This window comes from Budorcas taxicolor, chromosome 3, assembly GCF_023091745.1.
Source record: "Budorcas taxicolor isolate Tak-1 chromosome 3, Takin1.1, whole genome shotgun sequence".
NCBI lineage: Eukaryota > Metazoa > Chordata > Mammalia > Artiodactyla > Bovidae > Budorcas > Budorcas taxicolor.
This window is the reverse complement of record NC_068912.1, coordinates 73,665,083-73,677,119: the sequence shown is the minus strand read 5'-3', so window position 1 is coordinate 73,677,119 and position 12,037 is coordinate 73,665,083. Positions and strand designations below refer to the sequence as shown.

General features: G+C 37.9%; 1 protein-coding gene across 1 annotated transcript in view; it reads right to left on the bottom strand.

The window, feature by feature from the left end:
- NEGR1 (neuronal growth regulator 1) overlaps positions 1-12,037 on the bottom strand; it is a 1,004,973-nt gene that overhangs the window by 199,823 nt on the left and 793,113 nt on the right. The window contains exon 6 of the mRNA XM_052637140.1: positions 3,271-3,422. Within this exon, the coding sequence (XP_052493100.1) occupies positions 3,271-3,422 (152 nt within the window). The remainder of the gene's footprint in view (positions 1-3,270; positions 3,423-12,037) is intronic.

Below are 12,037 nucleotides of genomic sequence, written 5' to 3'. Positions count from 1 at the left end.
ACTTCTCTGGTGGCTCAGACAATAAAGCGTCTGCCTACAATGCAGGAGACCCAAGTTTGATCCCTGGGTTGGGAAGATCCCCTGGAGAAGGAAATGGCAACCCACTCCAGTAGTCTTGCCTAGAAAGTCCCATGGATGAAGGAGCTTGGTAGGCTACAGTCCAAGGGGTTGCAAAGAGTCAGAAACAACTGATCGACTTCACTTCACTTCTTTACTTCTGGGCATGTTAATAGTCATGGATACAAATCATAGTAATATGAATTTCTCTATTCAGGGCTTGTTCCATATATCATTATTTACACAAATGGCAGACTCCTTGGAGTTTAATTCCTTTCTCCTGGATTGGAAGATGAGCACTTTGGTTTTATACACTCCCTTGACTATAACAAGGGCTGATATTCAATAACAGATTAAAAAAAAATTAGCAGGTCATGGGCCAACATTAGATTAGCTTAGGACCAACAACTTATCTTGGATCAGTTTAGAGGCTGAAGGGTCTCCCATCCACAGACCTTGTGCAGATATAACAGGAATTCTTATCAAGGGGCAACCAGCTTCACACGAACTTTAAAAAAGCTGTCTTTCTCTACATAGTTTGAAGATTCACAGTGCCTGTGTTGGAGAATGGTACCATTCCAAAGAGTTTTAAAATCCCATAGAAATGTGTTCAAATGTCTCTGAGTCTCACTTTTAAAATTATTTTGGTCAAACATTAACCTCATTCATCTTTCATAAACTTTAATTTTATATCTGGTGTATGTTGTCCATTTCTAACCATTTAATAAAACAGTTTTTATACACACAACAATAGCACCCCAAATTATTAAAATTTATATTAAAAAAAGCTAAGAAAGGCAAACATGTTACATGTAGAGGTTTTCAATAATATATTGCAAATGATACAATTTATCTCCATACTGGTTTTATGTGTAGCACAGTGAGAGACAGTGAAACACAGAAGTTAAAACCTGGGACTCTGAAACCAGACTGTTGATCAGGTTTCTGCTTTGTCACTTATTAGCCATTTGACTTTGACCAAACTTTTAATTTCCCTTCATTTTAGTTTTCTCATTTGTAAGAAGAGAATTTTAGAATTTACCTTTTTTGGTAGTGTGAGAATTAAAAGAACAAATTCATATAAAGATATTGGAACAAATTCATTTAAAGATATTATCTGGTTTACAGTAAGCTCACAATAAGTATTACCATCACTGCAATATTCCTTTATATAACTGGAGATTATAATATACATTGCACAGCTAAATCTCAGTCTACTCATTCATTTATTAATTGTCTATTCAATCACTGTTTAATTCACTTATTTCACTAAATAAGTTGTCTATGTGAATATCAGATATAGTTTAATATTGTCTATGAAATATTAGACACTGTGCTTAGCGATATGGGAGAATTAATCAGATATTGATTCTGTGTTCTCAACAAACATAATTTGGTAGAGAGATACAAACTATACAAAAATAATTATTGTAAAAAATAGAAACTCTTAGTGCAATAAGAGTTTCAGGTGAAGTCACACAAGAGTTTTGAATATACAGAAATTTCTTCAAACTTCCAGGGGTATGTTCAAAATTATAGATAAAATTTGCATATTATGTCTTTCTTAATGAATTTCAATCCAATTGTTCTAGTTATCCTTAGCACTTCTATACACAGAAAGTCAGCAACAAAGGAAGATCATCAGAGTCCATTCTGAAGATACCATGTTTAGAAGCCTTTTCAGCAGTGCATTATATCCAGATGACTGTGCTAAGGTTGCCAGAGTAAAACAAACAAATGACATTTGTTTCTAATTTGTTACATTCATTAATGCTCCAGTTTTGAAAATCAGAGTGTGGTTTAGAAATTTAAGTAGCAAAAATGAATGTGCTATTAAGCCTTAAATTTTTCTTTACTTGGTTTAATTCATTTACTCTTTCAGGTTCTTGAATATTTAAACAATTTAAAATATTAATAACATTACAAAAGAAGTATCAATATTTACATTAACTTGGAATTCACACTGCTCTATAATATTTGCAATGTTATTATTCATAATTACACTAAGTAAATAATCTTCACGGAAGAAACTTAAGCAAGTATATTATACTTCGACTATTTTGTGGCAAGCAATGCTTTTCTTTCAGAGTGGGGGGTACTAAGAGATACTTTATAATATTAAACTGAAATAATAAATGATGTGATATTTTAAAAGTGTATATAGGACAAATCATCTTAAATTATTATTTTGTCTTACAACCAACTGATATATTTTATTTAACAATAGAGATTCTTAAATCTTGGTAATTCAGAGTTCATAAATCATGAAACTTCTTATTTAATATTTTTAAGTAGTAGGAGTATTATATATCCCATTCCTCATTTCTGCAAAATAGAAACAATCATGTCTGTGATGAACTCATAATGTTTGCCTTTTTCAGAGCGCGCTTACTATCAAAGGATGACAGCATAAATATACATATGTCAGGTTGCCATAAAAACATAAACGATCAAAGGTAAGAATGGTTTATATAACTGTACAACTAAAAAGACAGCATATTCTCTGGAGTCTTCTTTGAACATTTTGAATAACATTCCACTTCAAAATCAGGAATATTTTTTGGTTATAACAACTCTTGAACAACAGCTTCTAAAAAGTACTAAAACTAATTGAAAACGTTAAAATATAATTCTCTCCTTTCCCCTAATCCTTGTGTTTGGTCTTCTTTTTTTTTTTTCATTTCTGGTCCTTAGGAACAAAGATACATTAGAACTAAAGTATCTATTTAAGTAAAACCTTAAGTTCTTTTTCAAAACACAGTTTTTAGTAAAAACATTACCTATATGGATAAAATATTTTGTCCATCATCATTTACTCACTATTATATCATTTACTCACTATTATACCTTGGTCATGGTGAAACTCTCACTATTCCAAAATATCTAGAGAAAGTCAACCAAGAGTAAATTCAATCCAGATTAATCTATGCTTAAATATAATGCATTTTTGAAAACAAACAAAACTAAATTCTACCAACCAGCCATCATCAGTCAGAAGACATCTTTAGTGGATCCTATAATATTCTCCTTCTCTCAGATATAAAATATTTTTCTAAGTCCATATGTAATTCTATAGGAATTATCAAATTCTCCAACATCCAGATTATTTTGGGGCCAAATCTCCTCTGTGTAAGGAACATGACACATTAGGCTGAGCTCACAGACAGGAGCCAAAAGGCCCTGGGAGCGTTTTGGGAATTCTGTGCTACTTACGGCTGAGAGGCAGGCTCGCGTTGGTCGTGCCTAGCTTGTTGACAGCCACACAAGTATAGTTGCCGAAGTGCTCCTGTGTCACGTTGGTAACAGTGAGAATGGATCTTGTGCTAAAGTTTTGAATGATAATTCCTTGTTGGCCATTGAAGAGCCTGAAAGACAAAACAAACTCTAGGTAAATATGTGTTGTGAATACCATTTTCATGTTTATCTTAGATGGGGTTGCCATGGCAACCCATAGACCATTTTGACCATGCTGCTGTTAGCATATAACATGATAATAGTGTAATTATATTTTCCTTACAGTAGTAGATACCGGGGAAGGGAAACTGTATGACAGAGGTAGACTCTTCCTATGGGATTATCTGTGCTATATATCAAACCGGACTTGAAAACCACGTGTCCTGTTCATACATTGATTTGTGTTTTAGAAAATTAAACACATTACAGCAATGGCATCTCAACAGTTAAAGCCAAGGAAAAGTAAAAGGGAATAAATATAATGACTCCATTAAAAACACAAACTCCGGATTTCTAAAAAGTTGACCAGAACATGTCTGTGTACTAAGTTGCTTTAGTTGTGTCTGACTCTTTGCCATCCTATGGACTGTAGCCCACCAAGCTCCTCTGTCCATAGAAGTCTCCAGGTAAGAATACTGGAGTGGACTGCCATGCCCTCCACCAGGGACTCTTCCTGACTGAGGAATCGAACCCAAGTCTCTCATGTTTCCTGCATAGGCAGTGGCTTGTTCTTTAACACTAGCACCACCTGGTAAGGCTGAGGCTATTTCAAATGATAGTTTTAGATAACTTTCATGAAAGTTAATCCTGTAGCTGTGGTAGGATGGTTCTGACTCCAGACTCAACACTTTACTGCCACTTTGTAGGTACAACCCAAATAGATGACTTGTTAAATCTACAAAAAGAAAAAAAAAAGCTAAATATAATATTGAGGGTCGTATTTAAGTTGAGTCCTATCTTTGGCTGGTTTCCCAGGAGGCTCAGTGGTAAAGAATCTGCCTTCTAAGCAGAAGAGGCTGGTTCAAACCCCGGGTCAGGAAGATCCCCTGGAGAAGGAAATAACAACCCACTCCAGTATTCCTGCCTAGAGAATCCTGTGGACAAAGGAGCCTGGCAGGCTACAGACCATGGGGTGCACGGAGTCGGGCATGACTTAGTGACTAGGCAGCAGCAGCAGCAGCCTATCTGTGCCACATTTTGGTAATGTGCCTAACAAAGTCCTTTAACCTTTCTAGACCTCAATATAGGGTTCAGTTTTACCTGATTCCACCCTGAATACTCAACTTCCCTTTTCCACACTTACCAGTAGAGGCCCTTATTCTCAGATAGGCTGGCATAGTTCTCCCAATTTCAATGCTTCACATGATTGCTTCTGCTTCACTCTTTTCCTGAATCTTACCCCAATGGTCACCATCCCTTTTTATTTCTGACAGCCGGATCTCTCCATCCGCATGTAAGTCTGATCTACGTCCTATCTCTCCCACTCTACTGCTCCCTAAATGACTTTCTCTCTGTGTCTCTTTTTCTTACTTTGCATATCACTCTCCAAATTGTTGTAGAATTTATAACATCAAAACCACATTATTGCATTGTTCTCTCTAGCAGTTTCTACGCACACAAGTCTACCCAAATAAACAATTGCTTTAAATTTCTCAAAAGGCAAGGCCATATGGACATACTTTATGTTTGAATTCTTTATGTTTGGTTAAGATGGTAAAGCATCTGCCTGTAATTCAGGAGACCTGGGTTTGATCCCTGGGTTGGTAAGATACCCAGGAGAAGGGAATGGCAAACCACTCCAGTATCCTTGCCAGGAGAATTCCACGGACAGAGGAGCCTGGTGGGCTATGTAGACCATGGGGTTGCAAAGAGTTGGACATGACTGAGTGACTAACACTCTCACGTATGTCAATGAAGTTTGAATGACACAACGAATGATCCCCACAACACAGGGATCACTAAGTCCCCTTCAGCGGCCCCTTTAAGAATGTTTCTTTCTAAATATGAAATCTGCTATAATGAGAAGCCAACCAAATAATAACTTCTCCCTGCTGCTGCTGCTCCCTAACTAACCCCAAAATTTATTGTGAAAGAATTTGCTAATCATAATATGGGCTACAGAAACTCTTAGCTCAAACGGCTTGTTAATTTTTCATCTTTAATGTGTTCAAATCTTAGTATTAAGCATTTCTTTAATCACGAAGATGCTAATAATTGACATTCCCCTGAGAGTTTAGGTTGAACTCCTTTGCATTATCTTATGTGACTTGCATCTGAATTTAGATAAAATATATTGTAGTTAAATGCAGATTAAAATAAGCAACCATGCTTGATTACTCTGGGAATTACTTATATTTCATGTCATAGCTGAATTTGGTTTATCCAAAACTCAACTTTTAATCAGATTAATAAAATTTTTAGTTTAATAAGTATTGAAAAAATTTCACTTGACCTATAAACCTAATGATTTCCAATTCTGACACAAGAAAATATGGCATAAAATATCTAGGACATGGAAATTTTAAACATCTGTATCATGGGGCTTTCCCTAGTAGCTCAGTTGGTAAAGAATCCACCTGCAATGCAGGTGACCCCAGTTCGATTTCTGGTTTGGGAAGATCCGCTGGAGAAGAGATAGGCTACCCACTCCAGTATTCTTGGGCTTCCCTGGAGGCTCAGCTGGTAAAGAATCTGCCTTAAATGTGGGAGACTTGGGTTCGATCCCTGGGTTGGGAAGATCCCCTGGAGAAGGGAAAGGCTACCCACTCAAGTATTCTGGCTGGAGAATTCCATGGTTTGTATAGTACATGGGGTTGCAAAGAGTTGGACACAACTGAGCAACTTTACTGAGACTGATACTTCTCAATATAGTATCATATTACAAATCTATCAATATTTATGCTAAAATCCCACAGTGATTCTTACATATTTTTCTGCATCACACCAGTAAATTTACTTTTAAACAATAGTATATGGTATGTATAAAAATCCAAAGTTTAATTGTCCTTCATTATAGCAGATTTCAAACTTTAGCAAGATGGCTTAAGTCAAATTGTGTGTGCATGCTCAGTCATGTTCAACAATTCGTGACCCTATGAACTGTAGCCTACCAGGCTTCTCTGTCTATATGATTCACCAGGCAAGAATACTGAAGTGGGTTGCCATTTCCTCCTTGAGGGGATCTTCCTGACCCAGGAACTGAACCCACCTTTTTCATATCTTCTGCACTGGCAAGTGGATTCTTTCACTACTAGACATGGGAAGCCCATGTCTAATAGCTTCCCTGGTGGCTCAGCAATAAAGAATCTGCCTGCCAATGCAGGAGATACAGCTTTGATCCCTGGATCAAGGAAGATCCCCTGGAAGAAATGGCAACCCACTCCAGCGTTCTTGCCTGGAGAATCCCAGGGACGGCGGAGCCTGGTGGGCTGCCGTCTATGGGGTTGCACAGAGTCGGACACGACTGAGGCGACTTAGCAGCAGCAGCCAATGCAGGAGATACAGGTTTGATCCCTGGATCAAGGAAGATCCCCTGGAAGAAATGGCAACCCATTCCAATATTCTTGCCTGGGAAATCCCAAGGACAGAAGAGCCTGGACGGCCACAGTCCTTAGGGTCACAAAAGAGTTGGACATGACTTAGAGACTAAACGACAACAAAATGCTAAGGCTGCATCTTCCAGAGGACTCGGCAACTCCTTAGACTACTAACTCCTTTTTGTGTCCCATCTACCAAAACTAAGACTCATTTTTCTACTGAAGAATTGAGGAGAGATTTGTTAGAGTCTTCATTTGGCTAGACTCTGGAAAGAAAATCCCAAGGGAGTATACTCTGTTACTTCATGGAATATATTTGCTTATGTTCCTTATGGCTGTTTTTCTGAGCTGGGTTCCAACTGTCTGCCCTTTAATGTATCTGAAGGCAAAGCCGCAGATGCTGCTAAACCATGCAGTGAATCCACACTCTGTATGTGCAGGCCCATTTTTGGCCCCTAGCCAGCAGTGTTATGTGCATTCTTACCAGAGTGGCACATTAGTAGCACTTTAGCAGTAGCAGCTCCTTCTGCTCTGATCAGCCTGGCAGGTGATTATGGCCAATAAAAAAGAAAAGCATCTTCCCTGGGGGGATTTTCTTCCCCAGAGGAAGCTATCTCCAAGATAACTGGAAAAGTCCAAAGCTTACTTTCTTCTATACTGGGGAGTTTTAGAAGTACTGACTGCTCACGCATCATTGAAGAACCTGTCTTTGCCTAGTAGATGACTGGGGAACTCTTTCCAAAGCTGACCTGGAAGGAGAGTGACTTCTGAGATGGGATATATCTCTGGAGGGTATATTTCTATGATTTTCCTACAGTTATCTGGAGATAGTGGCAGTGAAAGCTTTCTCAGCTATTTAAATCAATTCTAAAAATTACTATACAAATGAGTTCTATGCTGGGTGATTAGGGGCTAAGCTGAACAACACATTATTACTGAAGCTTTTTCAAGAAGAATCATATATATTCATATATATATGAATACATCTTAGTTATTATTATTAATACTTATTATTAATAGATACAAAAAAATGAACTATGCCTAGAAGTCCCATCATGAGTGACCCTAATGTAATTTCACTGCTTGACTGAAAATAAATAAGGAAAGAGATCTTTATGATGAGTTTTTAATGAAGCAGGCTTCTTCTAATATGTTTAAATATAATTATATTTTCTAAAAGAGAGTCATTCTTTTTATATCAAACATACATTTGACAAATTGCATTGCTGTTCTGTGTTAAAGAAAATCCTTAGTAGACTTCAAGCATGTGCCGTTAGCCTATTCACGGGATGATCCTGGACCCACTGGATTTTTCATATTTATTCTAGATTTGTTTGAATCCAGACTTCTTTATTTGTATCAGTGATATGAAATCTGAAAGTGGCAACTCAAGAAATAGTTCACAACACAACTTGCAGTGAAACCAGAGAACAAAAAACACTGGAATATTGCCTTTTCAGGAGTTCATTCTCTTTTCCTAGATACTTAACCCTTTCAAGTTCTAAGAGAATGGTTTTTGTCCTTAGCTTATAGAATGAGAGATGTTTATTATAATCCCTCCACTCAAAAAGAAAAAAAAAAACTTTATTACGTTAGGAATTAAATATGATATTCCTTAGCATGTGGTGCCTGCTTAGAAATGCCTGGTCATTTTTTTTTTTTTTCATTTTTGCTATTCATTGGACCCCACGGATATAAGATTCTTCTACTACTGTGGGCTCTGAGGTCCTCTACCCTCTGTTACCTCTAGGAGTTTGTTCCAAACCACTATGTTCTGCATCCCCCCCACCGCCAAATTCATATACTGAAATCCTAAGTCCCAAAGACAATGGCATTATTAGGTGGGGCTTTAGGAGGAACTTAAAAGTGATGAAGGTAAAACCTTCATGGTTGAGATCAGTACTTCATAAAAGAGACTTCAGAGATATCGCTACCTGTTTCTGCCATGTGAAGATGCAATGAGAAGTCTGACACCCAGAAGGGTATCCTCACCCAGTCATGCTGGCACCCTGATCTTGGACTCTCAGCCTCCAGCACTGTGAGATAAATTTCTTTGGTTTATAAGCTACCCAGTTTGTGGTATTTTGTTGTAGCAGCTCAAATGGACTAAGACACATACCAAGGACCACTGCCCTCCTTCTTCTTTCTTCTGTCTTTTGTTAATACCTCATATATCTGTGAACTGAAGGCTATTTGCTTTGCCAGCAGACTCTGGACTTCCCTCAGAGCTCAGTTGCAATGCAGGAGACTCCAGTTCAATTCCTGGGTTGGGAAGGTGCCCTGGAGAAGGGAAAGGCTACCCACTCCAGCATGCTAGCCTGGAGAATTCCATGGACTGTATACTCCATGGGTTCAGACACAGCTGAACAACTTTCATTTCACTTCACTTCACTTCTGCCAACTCATAACTGACACAGCCTGGCCAATTAACTAGTTCTGAGTTAGAACAGTTCTTCATATTTTCAGTGTCAGTCAGAGGCAGCACGTGGAAAGCATATTAACAACTATGGTACTTCTCTTTCTGGTACATGAAATGTTAACAAACTTTACAATAACCTCTCTTAAACAATATCTATCTAGGATAGCCAGAAAACCCAGAATAACATCACAATAGCAAAACTGGCCATATAGCCATTAGCACTGATTGTTAAAGTTGCAAAAATAAATGGGACAACTAAACCTGACCTCTTTCATTTAAAATATAAATCCAGCCTCAGTACAAATTTTGGGACTATAATTTCATTCGCCTTTCCAGGTCAGGAGTAACATAGACATTTCTAGAGAAGCAAGCATTTGTTGGGAAAGATTGAAGGCAGGAGAAGAAGGAGATGACAGAGGATGAGATGGTTGGATTGCATCACTGACTCAATGGACATGAGTTTGAGTAAACTCTGGAAGTTGGTGATGGACAGGGAGACCTGGTATGTTGTAGTCCATGGGGTTGCAAGAGTTGGACACGACTGAGCGACTGAACTGAACTGAACTGAACTGAAGCTTTCAGGTGTAAACAGTCACAGGAAAATTCCATTGCTAGTATAGGAACCATGTATGAGTGGGTCAGATAACAACAATTAAATTATTAAAATAACTTGCAAAAAAAATTTAAAAACAACTTTCATAGGAATGGGAGAGGTGTTCTTAAATGGTAATAGATCTTTGACCAGACTAGAATTACAAAAGAATATGATAATAATATGGGCTTCGTTAGTGGCTCAGATGGTAAAGAATCTTCCTGCAATGCGGGAGACCTGGGTTCGATCCCTGGGTTGGGAAGATCCCTTGGAGAAGGGCATGGATACCCCCTCCGGTATTCTTGTCTGGAGAATTCCATGGACATAGGAGTTTGACTTACTATAGTCCATGGGGTAACAAAGAGTCAGACACGACTGAGTGACTATACACACACACACACACACACACACACATCTGATAGTAATGTATCATGTTATATAACTGGATAAGATGAATACAGGCTTACTAACTGATATTTGGGTGGTAACATAGGAAATATGGAAGGTGGTAGGGGAAAGTAAGCAGCTCTGGAATCATAAGAGTTATATTTACAAAGAAAAGGAATATTACTTCCAGAAATTGATTTCAGGCTTATGGAGTTCCAAGTCATGGTATGAACTAAAGATACAGTTCAAAAAAAGAGCTTTAGAGAAAGTCATGGGTGATGGTAAACACTCTGATATGGTATTAATGGAAATAGAGTTTAATTTTGTCATCAAATGATTATTAAATATCTCTTATGCTTGAGGCACTGATTTAGGAACCAAAGAGACCTAACATTATTAGTATCTAAAGGGTTTTAGCTACATCTGAAAATGACACTGAGGTCTTTGTACAACACATCTTATAATGGCTCTTTCAATGATACAGCTTCAGCTTAAATACATATATCTGGCTCTGAATTCATGACTATTTCTGTCTTTTCAGTGTGAGCAGGAATGGTTTATGAATGTGGAAAATTATAGCTGTTCTCAACACATTTATGACAGAAGTTAATCTAAGAAACTTCAACATTATACAGAAACTTTTAGTGTTAAGAGTGTGGGAAACTGACATTTAGGCATTTTCAAAGGTATGATCAACTAATTTTCTTAGCCATCCTATGAGGTAAGCATTATTAGTCCTATTTTGCAGATGAGAAAAAAGAACAATTTAGAAAAAAATAAATATTTTTATTTTCCACCATTTGATAAGTGAAAGTGAAAGTTGCTCAGTCACGTCTGACTCTTTGTGACCCCATGGACTATACAGCCCATGGAATTCTCTAGGCCAGAATCCTGGAGTGGGTAGCCTTTCCTTTCTCCAGGGGATCTTCCCAACCCAGGGATTGAACCCAAGTCTACCTAATTGCAGGCGGATTCTCTACCAGCCATAACAGAAGCCCAAGAATACTGGAGTGGGTAGCCTCTCCTTTTCTCCAGTAGATCTTCCTGACCCAGGAATTGAACCCGGGTCTCCTGCATTGCAGGCAGATTCTTTACCAACTGAGCTATCAGGAAGCCCATTTGATGAGTTGTAGAGCCAAAATTAAAATCCAGGTCTTCTGAATATTGGTATCCTCCAAAAGTAGCAACTGATATTTTGAAACCACCAAGGGAAATCAGAATATTGTATCTGAATTTGGAGAGACAAGTCAGAAATCATGGGTTGTTGAAGAAAATCAAGTTAAATCAAGGAATAAAACTAATAGTGCTAAATAACCAAGTTTTCATGTGGCATTCATGCCAAGAAAGCCAGGTTCAATTCATGAGGTGAAACTAGTGGGGTAGACAGTCAAACAAAAATGTACGGTTTGGTTCAGATAGCTGTCTGGTGATTTCTCTGGCAGTTCAGATAAGCTAGAGGCCTCTTAACTACCTATTATGGGCTTAATTATGCACAGCAATGCCACCCCTTACATCAGGTGTCGTTAGCCTCCGGTAGAGTTAGCCTTTCAGGCTACTCAAGGTCCCAAGATGAGACGCATGAAATCGGCTTTCACCTCCCTCCTCAGGTCACCTTCCTTCACACAAACATACCTCTTCAGTATCAATTATTGCTTATTTTTTTCCCCTAGTTTCACTAAATATTTGGGTGGTAATAAGTCTCTCCCCATAGTGTACATGCATGCTGTACCAAGATTGACAGAAAAAAAAAAAAAAAGAACCTAGAAGATTAACAAGAAAGCAATATATTTAAGCCCAGAATTACCTCTAAAG